This window comes from Camelus dromedarius, chromosome 1 (genome assembly GCF_036321535.1).
Source record: "Camelus dromedarius isolate mCamDro1 chromosome 1, mCamDro1.pat, whole genome shotgun sequence".
In the NCBI taxonomy this organism is placed as follows: Eukaryota; Metazoa; Chordata; class Mammalia; order Artiodactyla; family Camelidae; genus Camelus; species Camelus dromedarius.
This window is the reverse complement of record NC_087436.1, coordinates 117,343,497-117,361,852: the sequence shown is the minus strand read 5'-3', so window position 1 is coordinate 117,361,852 and position 18,356 is coordinate 117,343,497. Positions and strand designations below refer to the sequence as shown.

General features: G+C 47.5%; 1 protein-coding gene across 1 annotated transcript; it reads left to right on the top strand.

The window, feature by feature from the left end:
* The first annotated feature begins 1,202 nt into the window (after positions 1-1,202).
* DRD5 (dopamine receptor D5) lies at positions 1,203-4,873 on the top strand. Its single transcript, XM_031462795.2, has 3 exons — positions 1,203-1,208; positions 1,379-1,452; positions 2,205-4,873. The coding sequence occupies exons 1-3, from the start codon at positions 1,203-1,205 to the stop codon at positions 4,165-4,167; spliced, it is 2,043 nt and encodes a 680-aa protein (XP_031318655.2). The 3' UTR covers positions 4,168-4,873.
* Positions 4,874-18,356: the final 13,483 nt, after the last annotated feature.

Genomic DNA, 18,356 nt, shown 5'->3' with positions numbered 1-18,356 from the left:
CAAAAAAGTCAGGGCAGAAGCCTCTGTGGAGAGCAGCCCGGGGCAAGGAACTGCACTGGTACAGCTGGAGGAAGAGGGAGGTTCAGAACCTCTTCTACAGGAATTATTTTGGTATCATCACATTTATCTTTCAAACTACTATTATTAACCCATTTTGAAGATGAGGAAACTGAGGCTCAGAGAGATCAAATAACTTGCCCAAGATCTCACAGCTAGTAAATGCCTACTTCTGCCTGCCATGCCTTTCCTTCTCTTATTGTCCCCTTTGCCTACTTGACCGTGACTTCAACTCAAAGAGAGACTTCCCCAGGGAAGCCTCCTCTTGACATTTTGTTTTGGTCAAACCAACCTATTGTACACCTTCATAAGGCTGCGTGCTTTTCCTTCATAGTACTTGTCACAGTTGTAATTGTCCATTTCTGTGGATGATTCTTGGGTTAAAGCCCATCTCCAATGCTAGACTATAACCTTACAGAGGGAAAGGGCAATATATATATATATTATACCCTGTATTCCCAGTGAATAAAACAGAATCTGGGACATAATAGATGCTCAATAAATATTTGTCAAAGAAATGAATAAGGAACTGGAATTCAAACCCTTGTCTCTAAAACCCAAGTTCTTTTCTAAAATCAGTGTTTGTGTTCTCCAGGAGAACAAGATGGGGTGGAGGTCATTTCAGGGTGAGGAATTACTATATGACTCATTAGGAAGTGAAAATTTGTGGGGGGGGGTGTGTTGGTAGTGGTTTGAATACAGGCTGCATGTGGAGGGGGGCAAGATGATTAGAAAAGGACCTCACTTGCCTAAGGAGCAAGGATCACAGGGAGCTACTGGGGGGTTTTCATCTGGGGAGCGGCATGATCATAGTTATATTTGAGAAAGCTCACTCTGCCTGCCACTGAGTGTCGGGTGGACAAAAACTGGACTCTAGGATAGTGTCACTATAAAGCCAGCTGGAGAAGAAACAGTCCTGGACAGGGTCTTCAGTGGGGAGAGGAGCGGTCCAGCTCCCAGGAGACAGGGGAGACAGGCGTTAAGTGTGGCTCTCCAGTTTTAGGCATAGACACCTGGACAGATGGTTTTGCTGTCTCTGGATTTCATAGGCACTGAATGGCGAGGAGCTTTGAGGGGGAAGAGGCTGTATAAGGCTAAGCGGGCTGGATCTGAGAAGCTGGGACATTTGTCGTTGTTGGACCAAGATGCAGGTGGGGCCCAGGGAGAATGGGGCAGGTGGGTCTGAGTGGAGAGGCTACTAGGGAGGGGATGAGAGAGTCCAATCCTTGTTTCTAGACCTCAATGAAGGAGAGTATGTGGGTCGGCGGGTCTTAGGTGAGACTGGGCAGCTTGCTGCTGCCTCATCCGTTTCTCTCCCCAGCTGCCTTCAGCTGAGCTGGACACTAGCAGAGGGACTTGGCGGCTCACAAATGGAGCTTGTCAGCTGGGAGGGAGGTAAGATCCAGGAACACTGCTCGCTCTCTCCAGTGTTTCCCCAGCATCCTTTTAAAAAAAAATCTGGGCTCTGGGCCACTTATTCAAGCCTCAGTTTCCTTTTCTGTTCAGCATGAGTTATTAATCCATCCCTCTCAAGGTTAAAAAAGAGAAGGACTGAAAGTGCCCTGCAGGGAGGAGGTTCTCACTGGCTGGAGGCTCCCTTCCTCCCCTTTGCCTGCTGGCTTCACCCCGAATTATTTCCCAAAGGGAAAATCACACAAGAATTGGCAGGTGGTGGCGGGGAAAGGGCTCTTTCAGAGGTCAGGTTAAGTCTGAATCTTAGGATAGATGTTCAAGGAAGTCTGGAAGAAGATGTTCCCAGGAGACACCTCCTCCTGGCTCCGCTGAACCCTTACACCATCAGGAAGGACAGGAATCCTTACCCCATTTTGTGGATGAGGAAATCAAGGCCCAGCGAAGTTAAGGAGGACACTCAAGGTCACAGAGCCAGGAATCATGTACCGAGTGGGATTTAGGTCTATGAGAAATCCAAGGCCACACTCTTTACCCTACAAAGGCTCTTTCCCAGTCTAGAAGCCAGTGATTTCCCCCATCCCTACCTCACCTCCCTGTTCCCCAAACGTGGCCAGGGCCAGAGCACCAGGGCTGGGCCAGGCACGTTTTAAGACTTCCTGGGGCGAGGGTCTGGGTCTTCACAGGACCAGGGTCTGGCACTAGAGCGCCTCTCGGACCTGTGGATTTGCCCCCAGACTCCGGAGCTCGGAGCGAGGGCGCCAGTGCACAGTTGGGGCGGGTGCGCAGGAGACTGGGGAGCGCGGAAGCGCTGGGGGCGGGAGCGCGGGCCCCGGGAGCAGCGAGGGACGGCGGCCGCGCAGCAGCGCTTGGGGGCCGGCTGTTTCGGGCCCCCGCCCCCTCGGTGGTGGCTCGCTCTTCGCTTCTCCGGCTCCGAAACAGACACAGCCTCCGCCGCCGCCGCCGCCGCCGCCGCCGCCGCTGCCTGGCGCGCTGCCGGCTCCCTGGAACAGCCTCTCGGACACCGGCCACTTCCCGGCACTGGAGGGGCACAACGCGGCCACCGACCCGGTGGTGCTCCAGGAGGCGAGAGGGGTCCCGGCGCGCTCCGGGGCCCCGGCGCAGCGCACGGTGAGCGCCCCCGGGGCTCGGGGATCCCTTAGCCGCGGGTCCCGGGGTACCACCTCCCGGGTGCCGGATGGGGCCGCCCTGGGGGCGCAGGGCAGAAGTTGGGACCGAACGCAGCCTGCCTCTGCCGCCGAGCCCGACATACTGCCGCCAGGGCGCAACGCCACCACGTACCGGGCGCGGTCTGGGCAGCAGCAGCTGGCGCAGGGGGGCGCCGTGGGGGGCTCGGAGGGGGCGGCGCCGCTGGGGCCGGCGCAGGTGGTCACCGCCGGCCTCCTGACCCTGCTCATCGTCTGGACTCTGCTGGGCAATGTGCTGGTGTGCGCGGCCATCGTGCGCAGCCGCCACCTGCGCGCCAAGATGACCAACGTCTTCATCGTGTCTCTGGCTGTGTCCGACCTCTTCGTGGCGCTGCTGGTCATGCCCTGGAAGGCGGTCGCCGAGGTGGCCGGTTACTGGCCCTTTGGGGCCTTCTGCGACGTCTGGGTGGCCTTCGACATCATGTGCTCCACTGCCTCCATCCTGAACCTGTGCATCATCAGCGTGGACCGCTACTGGGCCATCTCCAGGCCCTTCTGCTACGAGCGCAAGATGACCCAGCTTGTGGCCTTGGTCATGGTCGGCCTGGTGTGGACCTTGTCCATCCTCATCTCCTTCATCCCAGTCCAGCTCCACTGGCACAGGGACAAGATGGGCTCCTGGGGTGGGGTGGACCCGCCATCTAACTCCGCCAACGGGACGCCCTGGGAGGAAGCCGGGGAGCCAGAAGTGAGCGCGGAAAACTGTGACTCCAGCCTGAACCGAACCTACGCGATCTCCTCCTCGCTCATCAGCTTCTACATCCCGGTGGCTATTATGATTGTGACCTATACGCGCATCTACCGCATTGCCCAGGTACAAATTCGCAGGATTTCCTCCCTGGAGAGGGCCGCGGAGCACGCGCAGAGCTGCCGGAGCCGTGAGGCTTGTGCGCCCGACGCCGGCCTGCGGGCGTCCATCAAGAAGGAGACCAAGGTCCTCAAGACCCTGTCGGTGATCATGGGGGTCTTCGTATGCTGCTGGCTACCCTTCTTCATCCTTAACTGCATGGTCCCCTTCTGCAGCGGATACCCCGAGGGCCCCGGGGCGGGCTTCCCCTGTGTCAGCGAGACCACCTTCGACGTCTTCGTCTGGTTCGGCTGGGCCAACTCCTCTCTCAACCCCATCATCTATGCCTTCAACGCTGACTTCCGGCAGGTGTTTGCCCAGCTGCTGGGGTGCAGCCACCTCTGCTCTCGCACCCAGGTGGAGACCGTGAACATCAGCAATGAGCTCATCTCTTACAACCAGGACACCGTGTTCCACAAGGAGATCGCAGCCGCCTACATCCATATGATCCCCAACGTCGTGACACCGGGCGACGCGGATGTGGACAAGCAGGCAGAGGAGGAGAGCCCTTTCGATCGTATATCCCATATCTCTCCGAGGTCCCCAGGTGGCGACCCTGCTGCTCAGTCTGTCTGGGAGCTGGACTGCGAGGGGGAGACTTCACTAGGCAAGATAACGCCTTTCCCCCCAAATGGATTCCATTAACCCGCATAAGAAACACGCCTCGTGGATCTATATAACCGCGCAGACACTAGCAAGCATGCGGAACCCACACACGGGCACACACTGACACGTTTCGAGTGCTGCTCAGTCTCTCACGTTTTCTGTGTTGGTGTGGTCGTCCACGTGCTTAGAAACCTCACCAGACCGATTTGTTGTTGAAAGATCTGGCAGAAGCAGTTGGAGTAAACTCAGACAAATATACCTTAGCCTAGCAGAGATGGACCAGTTGTTCTGTTAGAGAAGATAAGGCGGGGGAAGAAAAAGTGGTACTTAGTCTTTAAAAAATATACTCTCCCCTTCCTTTTTAAACAAAAGGATCATTCAGTGACTTATTTGTGTTTGGGCTGATTTTTAAACAGTAGGCTTAGTATGTGTGTAGTGCTGATGGGAGTGTGTGTGGCTTTCCGGAATCTTGCTTCCTGTGGCCTGTGTTTATGCAGTTTCTGCTCTCTGTATGTCTTTACTACAGCTGAGGAATTCTTCCTGATTTGTTCTGGTGTCTAATAAACACGAGTTATGTGTATTACAGGGTGATTATCTTTGCTTTGCCAGATTGGTTCTCAGGACAGCTCCTGGAGAAGCCATGAGAGCATCTTTAAAAGCAGGGAAGATCTTGGCTGGGTCTGGAAGCACACGCTTATTTTCTTTACAGACAGTTTGGCCTTAAAGGTACACACAGGGGCAAGAGAACTTGAAGGGCTTCCAATAACTCAGTTTTTTTTTTTTTAAATCAGGTGCACACATCTCAAGTCTGTGCAGAAATCTGGCTTCAATGCTGCATCATCAAATATGGTCTTCTTAAGCCAGGAATTCCAATATTTATTTTCTCATTGAGAATCTTCTTTTTAAAATTACATGACATAAAACAATTCTCCTGATTTCTAGACAGATGCTATCAATTCATTGAAAAGATCATAAAGAATAATGGCTCGATCTTTCTCAACCTCAAATCTATGGTGTTTTTAGAGTTATGTGGCTTTTGATCTACCGTGTTTTCTGAAGGGCTTTGAATTGTGTGAGTTGATGTGCTTTAAAAAACAAATTTCGTTTTTTAAAATAGGCATTTGTAGACAATAGGAAGTGAGAAATACATTTAAACTAAAACGTAGGAGCCAGAGGTGATCTCTGAATGGACTTGAAATTGGAAAATCTGTTGGTTGAGGGGCCCAATGAAAAAGCCCAATGAATTCCAATCTTTTTGTTTTTCTGCTCTGCAGTCTGCACAGGGAAAGGGAGTGCTTAGTTCCACAGCCATTCCAGTCGAGAGCATATTATTGCCATTAGATCCAAATGCAAGCATTGTTAATGGAAGCAAATGAAATGTAAATGTGTAATTTCTTGCGAGTCTCTCCTTTGAAGCAGGCTTATCAAGGACAGTTCAATCAATTTTGGTCTCTTTAGGGATAATTTTATTGTCAGTCTACTGAACTGGCAGGTCTTGCTCGCTGCAAAATGTGCAGTGCCTGGCATGTCATGCGTCATCAGTAGTTGTTGAATGAATAACTGACTATTTCTGAAGCAGTGAGATTGAAAGCAAATCCTACTTGGTGCATTAGTTTTCATCTATGATTTAGTCAAATCAATATTGGAATCTGAGGTCTAGTGTTCAGTTTTTGACCTCTTGTGAGCTGATTGCTCAGTGGACAATTAGGGAGACATCAGGGGCAGTGAAAAGTACCCTGTTCTAGGAGTCAGGAGATGGCTGTGTGACCTCGAATGGGTCAATAAACCTCTCTGGGCTTCACTTTCTCTCTGCATCTGTAAATTGAAGGACTTACCCCGAGCACTGTTTTCCAAATTGTATTAGATGATGCAGATGTTAATGGATAAGGTCTAGCATGAAAGAAGTTCTGCAGACCAGGTACAGTATCTGTCTTCTACAGGGTTTCTTACAGCTTTTCCTGTGTACTGTGAATCCCCAAGCAGGAGAGAATTCTGCCTTGTTTTCCAATGCCTTTGACCTTGTGAATCCTTGTTTGGTGCAATTCCTTATTGCTTTATTTCTCTGGAGATCACAGTTTGCAGGGAGCACAGTCGGAGAAACTCTGATCCAAAAATGTCTAAAATGTAGCTCTTCTATTCTAAAGGACAGGTTGTTATAATAAGCCAAATTTTTTTGGTGGCAAACATTGCTCTAGACTCTAGTTCAAATAATTTGTGTTAGGGAAAAGGCTTATGTGAGAACGTTGGGAATCCCTTCTGCAAACTATCATTCATCATTCAATATAATTATTTATACCTACTGTATGCTAGGCACTCTTCTGGGAATATTGTCACCAATTAAATACGCTGATGTCTGGGAACTTGTATTTCAGTAGGAGAGAGACAGCAGACGAGCACACGATACTGTGCTGCACGGGAGTGTCCATGCTCCCCAGACTGTGAGATGTCACGTCAGGCAGCGGTAACTGGTGGGGTGCCAAGTAAACCAGGGTGGAGTGATGAGGCTGCTGTTTGATTTAGGGTGTTCAAGCGAGAGGCACGAAGAGAGATGCAGATGGAAAAGGGGTGACACCCACGTCCAGGGGAAGACCTGAACGGGGACTGCGTGGGGCACGCTGGGTAAAAGGGGGTGGCCAGTGTGGCTGCAGAACTGTGGAGGGTTAATGCCAACAGCAACGGCAGGCATTCTAGAGACTCATCCTGTGCCCGGGCTGCAGGTGCGTGGATTCCTCCGATGCTCGCAACCCTGCGAGGCAGTCACCATTGTTACCAACATTTTACTGAAGGGGAAATGAAGGCATCAGAAAGCTAAATAACTAGCCCTGGGTCACATGGCTGGTAAGTGGCCGACATGGACTTGAACTGGAGAGCCTGGCCGCACAGTCTTCCTTGACCCCCTGCAGGGGTGAAAGGGGCTGCCGAGGCCCCCCCATCAGCAAATGCACTGGTGCCTGGCTCAGAACAGTCCTCGCTCATTTGGTAATTACTGGGTTAACTGATGCATTCCTGTATCCACGTGTAAGCTGACTTTCATTGTCACCTGCCCTGGGCGTTCCTTTGTGTTTGGAGGGGAGGCAGCAGTGGGAAAAGGAGCACATATTTTGGCCAGATGCCCCTTCCTCATTCCTTTGTGTTCTTCACATTAACCTCACGTACTATTAATTTCCATTTTACAGATGAGAACACTGAGACACAGAAAGGTCAAGATGCTTGTCCAAGGTCATATGACTAGTAAGTTTTGAAACCAGGGTTTTTACATAGGCCTGTGGTTCTCAACTGGGGTAATTTTATCTCCCAAAGGACATTTGGCCATGTCTTGGGACATTTTTGGGTTGTCACAACCGAGTTGAGGTACCCCTACCATCTAGAGGGTAGAGGCCAGGGATGCTGCTACACCTCCTACAGTGCACAGGATGCCCCACCCCACCCCCCAACAACAGAGAATTATCCGGCCTGAGAGGCCCTGAGCCGGGTCCCAGCTGATTGTCTCAAAGCCACACCACGCAGGCTTTGAAGTGCCAAAGCCCCGAGTTCAAATTTTACCTCCTTCATTTATTAATTGTCTGAATTTAGGCACCTCTCCTGGCTTCAGTTTGTTTATCTGAGAAATAGGTACATTAACCTCAACAGGTCTGGGTGAGGATTAAGAGTATGTGTAACATGGAGGTTGTTTCCGTGTCGTTCTTTTTACACACACACACACACACACACACACACACACACACACACACACCCCAGGCTTAGGTGCTGTGATTAACTAGGTGTTTATACAGCAAGTCTCAGGGCGGCATTGCCTGTCAGGGCGGTGGTCCTCACATTTTGGGCTGAGCAAAGCCCTGCAGGCCTGAAAGTGCCATGAGAAGTGTTATCATACAACACAGCTGAATGTTCTTTATAACTAGCAAAGTGTCTCCACAGTGCTACCCAGAGCGCCACAGTCACCTGGTGAGGTCCCTCCAGCCTGCCCTTTAAAGAGAGGAGGCAATTGACCCAGGGAGGGGTCCAGAGACTCATCCACAGTCACCCACCCAGAGCGACCCAGGCTGAATTTGAAGGTGGCCCTAATTCTTGCACCTTCTCCATTACTCTTTGCAGAAAGAACAGGTGATCCCAGATGAGCGGTGAGCACTTCCTTGAGCTCTGCATCTCACTCTCCTCATCCTATTCCTGTCTCTGTGTGATGACAGGAACCGCCTGCCCCCGCTTTGGGGGAGTTCCATGGCCTGTTTGGTGAGACAGGACATGGCCACCCAGGGGCCACCCAGGGGCGCCTCCAGCATTGCCACCTCTAGGGGGTCTCCCACGTGCTCTCTCCAGCCTGGTGGCTTCAGAGGGGGGTGGATTCGTACCCGGTGGCTCAGAGCTCACAGCTGTGCCCCAAGCAGGGGAGAGCCAGGTGGACACTGAGTTTCCTTTTGTAACTTGGCCTCCATGAACCATACTCTGTTCATTAGAAGTGAGTCCCCAACATCAGACCTTATTCAAGGGGCAGGAATTAGGCTTCATCTCTTGATGGGACATGTCAAGCAGTTTTGCAGAAGAGATGTTTTACATGTTACATTTTATTAAAAAAAATTATTCTAACATAATTTCAGATTTACAGAAAAGGTGCAAACTATTACAAGAGAATGCTAAATACTCTTTGTCCATCCAGGTCCCCTAACATTAACTGTTCACCATGTTACTTGCTGTGTTCCTCTCTCTTCTCTCTTTTTCTTTTCTGAACCATTTAAGACATGATGCCCATTTACCCCTGAATACTTCAGTACATATTTCCTAAAAACAAGGAATTTTCTTATCTAACCTACAGACCTCATTCAGATTTCATGATCATGCTTTTAACAAGAAAATCAGCCAAGACCGTGGGTTCTGTTCACTGCATCTCTCTTTGCCTTTCTTTACTCCGAAACATTTCCTGCCTTTTTGTCCTTCATGATACTGACATTTGTGAAAAACCCCCAGCCAGTCACTTGGTAGAATGTCCCTAAATCTGGGTTTGTCTGGTGGTTCCTCCCGAATAGCTTCTGACATGCACTTTGGGCAGAAACGGCACAGAAGCGATCGGCGCGGAGCTCCTCTCAGAGCACCGTGTCCGGGGGCACGTGCTGTCAATCCATCCTGTCACTAGCAACGGGAGCTTCCATGATAGGGTGATGGCAGTGTCCACTACGGAGTTACTATGTCACCCTGTGTAACTCATAAGTATCCTTGGGAGAAAGACTGTGAGACTCTAAAACTATCCTATCGTTCCTCAACTTCTCACCCGTTGGTTTTAGCATCTATTAATAATGGTCCTTCCCCAAGTCAGTTATTATGGTGATTGCCAAATAGTGGGTTTTTAAAAATTCCATCATCTTTTTATTGTAAGTCAGGGAATTTATGTATTTATTTATACTGATGTAGACTCTAGGATTCCTAGTTTTTTTTTTCAGTAGGTTATAATCCTTTATTCTCCACATTTATTGTGATGTTTAAATTGTCCCAGATCTGGCTGCTGGGAGCCTTGTCAGGTTGGCTCCGGTGTCCTTTGGATTCGCTATATTATTCTTTGAGCAGTTTGCTGTTTTTGGCACAAGATATTCCAGACTCATCTTATATATTCCCTGCCTGAGCCCTGGAAGCAGCCATTTCTCCAGGGGGCTTTGGTTCCTTTTTATCAGAAAATGGTATTTAGAAATCAAGATCCAAGGGGTGGGGTGTTATTGCTACTGAGGTGACATTGCTTCTAGGTCCTCTCACAGGACAGAGGTGGGGAATAGACACATGTATACACACACACACATACATTCATAAGCATCTGTATATATTTCTGTATCTAGCTATGTGTGTATATTAAGTCCCATGGATTCCTTCTGATACTTCTGGATGTATTTTAAAATCATCACCCCTAAATGTTAGCGACCATATATAAAAATAGATTTAAAAAATTTCTGGGGAGATGCCAAGATAGCGGAATAGAGACTCACATCTTTCCCTCTCCCACAAATACACCAAGAATTGCATCTGCAGACCCACTGAACTGCACAGAACACCTGCTGAACTCCGGCAGTGTCTCTGGCTTCGAAATACAGGAGGATTCTCACAAAATCTGGTAAACAACAAGTTCATACTGTATAGCACAGGAACTATATTCAATATCTTTTAGTAACTTATGGTGAAAAAGAATATGAAAATGAATATATGCATACTCATGTATGACTGAAGCATTGTGCTGTACACCAGAAATTGACACAACATTGTAAACTGAATATACTTCAATAAAAAAAAATATGTACAAAAAAACCCCACATATTTTTTCTATATAGAACAGGGAACTATATTCAATATCTTGTAATAACCTTTAATGAAAAAGAATACGAAAACGAATATACGTATATACCTGCATGACTGGGACACTGTGCTGTACACCAAAAAGTGACACATTGTAACTGACTATATACTTCAATAAAAAAAAAATCATCCCCTCTGTTCAAATCCTGAATCTCTGATGTCTTACTTAGTTCATGAGAACTGGAAGTCAAAGAGATTAAGTGACCTGCCAAGGCTTTTTTCTTTTCTTATTAAAATGGGGATAATAGCTGGACTTACCTTGTAGTTTGCTAGCAGGGTTGTGTGGTGGGAGGCAGGAGGCAGGTGGCAGGTGTGAGGCCAGACACACAGGGAGAATTAGAAAGCTGTCTGCTCTGCAGTTGTGCCCATAAGACCCGAGAGCACAGGCTGGAACCTCTCTGTGTCCATGCGGTGGTTCCGTGCTCCATCTCAGGAGGAGTGCAGGGACCAAGGGCTCAGGGGCCAAGGTCCTGGAGAGGGGTAGAATGGAAAAGCAAAGAAGACTTGGCCGCACCTGGAACAGTAGAAGCAGGGCAAGATGTCAAGCTCGATGAGGAGAGAAATGGTGAGACCAGGGGCCTCTAAGAGGAGAATATTCTTGAGCTCACACAGAACCCCTGGATCTCAAAGCCAATTTGGGGAAGAACATAGAAGGTACATGAGTACCCCCTTTCACAAGTGGGGCAGAACCATCAGACTTTTGCTCTGCCACTGTCAAAGAGATGCCATTGTGACATTCCCAGTTAGGGGCCTGGAGACGCACATGTCACATTTGTAGGATGCTGACACAGTGCTGGACCCGGGGAAACACTTAGGACGTTCTTTTCCATTCTCTTCCGCGATCATCTCTGGGGACTGGCACTCCACCAGCAGTGACGGGATGGCGACGACTAGCATTTGCTGACCACACTCTGTGCCAGATGCCCCACGCCCATCTTTTCACACCATCGTTGCAATGTTCTGGTGAAGGAGGTGCCCCGTCTTCATTTGAAAGATGAGGAAAAGGAAGTTCAGAGAGGTTCAGTGATCTGTGTACATTCACACTTCTAGTAAGTGGGGCTGGAAGAGAGAATTGTTCGTGAAGAGGCTCCACAGACTGAGCCATAGTCTCCCTCCCGGAGAGGCCCCCTTTGGGGCCTTACACAGTCCTTGGAGGGACACAGACGGAGGGTCCCTCCTTCATACATGTTGCCCCACGGGTCTTCTCTAAGCTAAACATCTTGGATTCGAAAACCAGCTCTCATCAGACCTGGCTGTAAATTCTCTCCCCATCTTGGCCCCTCTTCCAGTGGCCCTCGAACAATGAGAAACGAGATCTCAGTTATATCAGATCGTGTCTGCTCAGCATGCCTGGGGGGTCCTGTCTTTCCTCACTCCTGTAATTTCAACAATTGGGAAAGCAGGTCCAACATGGCTTGTCAGGAACAGCCAACACATCCCAGTTCAAAAGTCAATTTGGATTCATTGGTGGTAGCTGCTCAAAGTCCTGTGATGAGAAAGATTTCACGGCTGCATTTCAATCAATGGAAAAGAGGTGGCTGATTGACTGGCGATGTCTATTTCGGGCTTGGGAAAGGGTAGGGGACATGTGATAAGTGTGAACCACTTGGCATTCTGGGTCTACCAGTAGTCCTCAATCCTGCCTGCCCCACAGAACCACTTAAAGTATTGGTGTCTGCCATTCCAAACAGTTGAATCAGGATTTTTGAGGCCTAAGATTTGGTATTTTTAAAAATTTAATTTGTTTGAATGTTTAACCACACCTGAGGGAAACAACTAGTCTGCTCTGTCATTAGGCAGGTTTCAAATCTATGTGCCTTGATACCTCCGGCTGACTTTCGCTACAATATGCAGTTGGTTCTCATCAGCAGTGACATCTGACAATACTCTGGCTCTCTTGTTATCTTGTATTATTCTCGTATATTCTGCCACAAAAAAGAATCAACAACCACTGTAGCTGACCCCCTGTGCCTCCCCAGTTAAATACACACCAGGACACGTGTGCACACACATCTCACATGTACACAGGTGCCCCCACAATACACATGTGCCCAAACTACATTTATTAGCATGGTGGCGCACCTATGCTCACATACGCACGCACCGGCACGCACACGCGTCCTCACATACACTTATCTCCACCTTCATCTTCTAAGAGGTGGTCCTTTGTAACAGTCCGTACCTAAATAAAGAAATATTCCACAAGGCTTTTGAGCCTGAACAGAAATGGCCACTATCATTTTTTTCTTTAGCAATTTCCCATGTACTTTAAGCAAATTAGAAATCTGGCTGGAGACTTTGGAAAGCATTTTGCCCGTTCCCTACATTGTGTACATGCAGAAACAGAGGCCCAGAGAAGTTGAGGGGCTTGTCCAAGAAGCCCAGCAAGGTTGTAAGAACTAGAATCCAGGTCTCCTGATCTCAGATCACAGCTCTTTCCCTGGCAATATGCACTTGTCATGGAGGCCAGGGTGTGGGAGGATGGGGGATGGGGGAGACGGGGGGTTGGAGGGTAGGGGCCTAGGTGGCACTCCTTGACCTTGGAAATTCATTTTCAAAGGAGAACATGAGTACAAAACGTTCATAGTCAATTGTTCTTTCTGTGTAAGAGAAGTTGATGACATTTATTCTTTTCTCACAACATCCCGGTTAAAAAAACATTGTTTAGTTGTTTATGGATCAAATACAGATGCTCAGGGATTTTTAGGACCCTGATTAATTCTAATTGAAAGAAGTGTTGAGAACAGCAATTCACAACAGATGAATGTTAGCTCTTAGTGGGGACGAAACAGCATGTCAAAGGCCGTATTTTGTTTGTTTGTTTTTGGTATTTCATGAAAGAGAGCAGACTTTTCTGTGCAAAGTGGCAGGAAGACATTTTCAAAGAAGAGCTCAGAGGGAAAAGAGGACTTTAAAAATGAATCGAAAACAGACTCAGAGGCACTGGGCCTTCATTACAAGTTCCTCCCACTGGGACAGAGGCTGTTAAAATGAAAGTAAAGAATTTAAGCAACTTTCTGTCCCCCGCCCTCTCCTCCTCCCCCAATTTGGTAAACTGATATGGACATCTCAGGCAACAAAGAATGAGCATCAGATCTGGAAGCAACAGATTTGGGTTCGAGTCTCAGTAGTGTCATTTTAAGTAAATAATTCACCACGTCTGGGTTTGGTTCCCTCATCTCTAATAATGAGAACCATCACGCTTACATCACAGGGTCATTATTAATATAAAAACTGCCCACGAGCTAGAATTGACTCCATACCCGATGCCATGTTAGGACTCGTACAGAGAGGTCTCACTGATCCTTCACAGCAGCCCTGTGAGTGGGTCTGCCTGTTCCTCTTGTACAGAAAAAGATGCTGAGGTTCAGAGAGGTCATGCTTCTTGCTCCAGGTCACACAGATAAGAAGTGCAGATTCCAGCCCATCCCTGTCTGATTTGCCGCTACCCCACATGGTAAGAATGTGACGACAACAAATTGCAAAATAAAACACATTGCTGCCTATTCAGTGCCCCTGTGCTAGGAACCCAGAATGGAAATGGATTAACATTATGGCCTCTGCTTCCATGCACCTGATTGCCTATTCTGGGGAGCCCTCGGAGGCTGGGGAGGAGAGAGAGTCTGGTGGTGGTGGTGAGGAGGGCTGATGCTTTTGGATGTATCTTTGGACTCATGTTTAAGGTGCATATGGGCCATCCATGTGGGCAAATGGGGTGAGGGCCAGGGCAGAGGTCTGGGTCTGGGACCACCACCACCAAAGATAATAGCCAACATTGATTGACGGCTTAATTTTTGCCAAAGGGTTCCCAGGTGTTACTCGGTTCCGGCCTCACGGTGATGCTGTGAGGTAGCTGTACCATCACGCCTGCTGCGCCGAGTGGTGAGGGGGACTGCTTCTCACTCACATGCAGGCGAAAGGTAAAACCTAACGCGGATAGTTCTCCTGAGTCCCAGGGTTTCCCATTTGGTGATTCACAGACCAATCTCATTCCTCAGGCTCTAATGTCCTCTCTATTTTGAGTCACTTTTTGTCTTGTGAGAGCTCCCCTGTGCCTTTGTTCCGCTTCATTTGATTCTTTTGGGCTCAGTGTGTGTCAGAACTTTTCTCCCTGAGAGCTGGAAAGCAGTTTTGTGACCACTGGGTTGAAGGACCCTCAAGTGAATGCCTTTGCACACCAATAGGAGGCACGAAACTAAAATTAAGATTCCTGATCAAAAAGATGACAGGAAAGGGTTCACTATCAAGAATGTGGTGAGGGAGGCACTGACCTGGTCCAAGCACAGGCCTCTCAGCCCCAGTTCTGTTCCCTGCACAAGTATAGGGCATGTTTACTCTGTCCCCAGAGGACCTTGGGGCTCCAAAGAGCATCCTGAGAGAGAGGGTCATGAGAATAGTGATTTGTGAGCTGCTCGCTACATGCACAGGCTCCCTGCCGAACATTTTATAAACATTAACTCATTTAATGTTCACAAAAGATCCAGGAGGTAGGTGTAATTAATACTGCAGCTGTACAAACGACAAAACTGAGGAATGGAGAGGTTTAGTGACTTGCACTAGGTCACACGGTGCATGTAGCAGATCTGAGATTCAGACGGATGCATTAACTGTCTAGAGCCCACGGTCCCCACAAAACTCCCTGCCTGTCATGGCTTCGTGGCTTGTGTTCCCATTGGCCTGAGTCCTGGTCGCCAAGGGAGGACCCTCTAATACCCCATCCAGGGCATCCATCCTTGTCTTTTCTCAAGCAGCCTTTATCAGCAATCATGTGAGGTTATTAAGGGCATTTTTCTGACCTTAACATCGTCGTCTGTAGCTGTTCCCAGACCATTCCCATCTCCCACAGCCACCCTTTCTCCAGCAAGCTTGGCCTGTGGTTCTAACATAGGGAGCCTGGTTCATTTCAAGGCAGGAAGTGACTAACACGACGAGGAATAACATGAGTGAGGTTGAGCAGATATCTCAGTGGAATGTGTGTCACGCTGGAGGCGAGAGTTTCATCCTGAGATGGATCCTCAGCCCCTGGCAGCATCTGCCTTGCCTGTTCTCCTGGCTCAGGAACATTTTGACAGGAGGTCAGTGATTTTGCTCTGCATATAAGAAGCCGACCTTTCTTGGGAAGGTGGCCCATGGACTCAGATTCACATGCTGGCGTGCGAGTAAGTGGTCAACGCCAGCACTTTGACCTGGTGTTCACTCTTGTGCGAGTTTCTGGCCAGCTCCCGGTGCTGGGGTTCTGAGCCGGGCGCTGGGACTGCAGAGCAGCAGGACACAGACTGTCAAGCCCAGGAGAAGAGGATTGCTTGATTCCAGTAACTTGAAGACGATTGAAAGTCCTTGGTGCCTCAAGAGAGGTGAGGAAAAGTAGAGAGGGAGTCCAAAGAGGTGAGTTAAAGGGAGCATCAGGGAATATTTTGTGGCTAAGATAGCATTTAAATTAGTCCTTGAAAGGTTTATAAGCATGAGAACAGGTGAAAAGGAATGGGGACAAAGCAATTCAGGAAGAAGGAACAGCATGAGCAAACAAAGGTGGAAGGATATGTCGTCCCTCCCAACTGAAACTGAAAATGTTTTGGCTCTGAAAACAAGCATTTTAACCATAAGTATATCAACACTGACAGATTTTTCCCAAGCAAGTATTTTCTAGAGTAGAATGCACTGAGCAAATTAAATGCATTGATCATTTTTCTCTTTGGTGCAGTTAAGCCATTTACAAGCATTACTTTCCATTTTCTCTTTTTATCTTACTAAATTTATTTTTATTGAATCAATTATTTTCTTGGAAAACTTTACAGTGAAGATAGAATTTATTAGTCAGTTTCTTTTCTCCATTTCAAATTTCATCAATCTCTTCCACCATTGTGTTTTCTCTTTGGAGGGAAGGGAGTTATTTTTAGCAAATTACCATGTAATTTTGCAATTACACCAGTTTTATTATTTTTATTTTTTATTTTTTAAAATTGAAGTACAGTCAATTACAATGTGTCAATTTCTGGTGTACAGCACAATGTCCTAGTCATGCATACATATATTCATTTTCATATTTTTTCGATTAAAGGTTATTATAAGATATTAAACATAGTTCCCTGTGCTATACAAAATAAACTTTTTTAGTTTTATTTTTTATTGATGCTTTATATCAGTAATATTCATTATGAATTAGATTTAAAACTAATAATTTGGATTTATCATTTAGCTGATCCATGGGAAATTTGTGAGCAGATCACCTCAGACATTCCAGGACTGGTGTTTTGTCCTGGAGTGGGTAATTATACTGCTAATTCAGTTCTTTAAAATACTGCCCATCAGGTTGAATACTGTGGGCTTATTGTTTATAGTGTGGCTGGAGCAAAGAGAAACAGTGGGGTCAAGATGGCGGGATAAAAACACGTGGCTCCCTATTTCAGCTCAGGGGTCTGGAGAGAGGAAAGCACAGTCCTTGGTGACATCCACCCCTAGTGAGCAGTAGGATGCTTGGGTCTTAATAGCAGACCTGAAACAGGCCTTCCATGTTTCCCTGCTGTAGCTTCATGAACTAGTTTAAGTCATTGCTAAGAGTTCCTACAATCCAGGCAGATGGTGTAGTATAGTAGCTGGAAGTAGAAGGAGGTTGGGTGTTCCTAGCTGTGTTACCCTGGGCAAATCTCTTTGCTCTCTGAACCTTGCTTCCATATCTGAAAAAGGGTGGTAATACCCACCTCACAGGATGTTGAGCACAATTCTTGACACTTAGTACATCTATCATAGATTGAGTCTTCCTTTCAGGAATTAATGATTTTTTAAAATTGAAGCACAGTTGATTTACAATGTCATGTGTTAATTTCTGGTGAATAGCATAGTGATTCAGTCATATATATATATGTGTGTGTGTGTGTGTGTATATATATATATATACATGTTATATATATATAAACATATTCTTTTTCATGATAGGCTATTACAAGATACTGAATATAGCTCCCTGAGAAAATGGCAGAAACAGGAAGGTCGCTGTGTCCTCCTGCCCTGATCCCTGAAAGCAGAAGATGAGTCTCCCATGTGACAGGCAGCCTCTCTGTGCCAGGAGGAGGAAGGGAGGCATCTTATTACTAGAGACAGGGAATTTAGGGATGAGAAGATTGTATAACAAACCTTGTTACTTCTTCATCATTTATTGCCCAGAGCCCAAACCTACTGTCTTGTGAATTCTTCACAAGTTGATTGTTTCTTTGTCTAAAAGGTATAAAAGCTTCCCACTCTTGCCACTTTCTCAAGGTTTTAATTGCCTGTGAAGGCTCCCATGTACATGTAAAAATTTGTTAAAATTTGTATACTTTTCTCCTGTTGATCTGTCTCATGTCAGTTTACTTCTTTGGTCCAGCCAGAGATCCAAAGAGGGTAGAGGAGAACTTTTCCTTCCCTACGATTCCACACACAAAGCTTCTAGCCTCTGGGCCTTTGCACATCCTGTTCTCTCTATTAGGAATCCTGTTCCACCAGAGAATGCTGGTGGACTCTGTTTCACCCTCCAGCTGGAGCATCCTCTCTTCTGTGCAGCCCTTTTCTGTGCTGCCTGCCCAAATGGGCGGTCCACCTTCCTGTTCTCATGCCACCGCTAAGCCTTGTTTATTCCCTGCTCTATGTAAAGCTTAAGAGTTGCAGGTAACAACTGAAACTCAACTCAGACACGTGTTAGCAGAAGGGTAGTTTATTGGCTTTTGTAACTGCAAAGGCCAGGAGTGATGGGATCTAGATAGAGGCTCAAAGATGTCTTTCTCTTGTTCTATCTCCTCTCTTCCTCTTCCCTCTTCCTCTTTGTCGCTTTCATCATCTTTGGTCTCTTAGGGTACCCAACTGGAAATCTGGGTAACTGACCCCAGCTTTATCCTGCAGCTCTGTTTCTTGTCTTCACCTGAATT

Coding starts and splice junctions, on each gene's coding strand:
- DRD5 (XM_031462795.2), top strand. Junction 1,453..2,204: donor GCTTGTCAGCTGGGAGGGAG/GTAAGATCCAGG, acceptor ATTTGCCCCCAG/ACTCCGGAGCTCGGAGCGAG.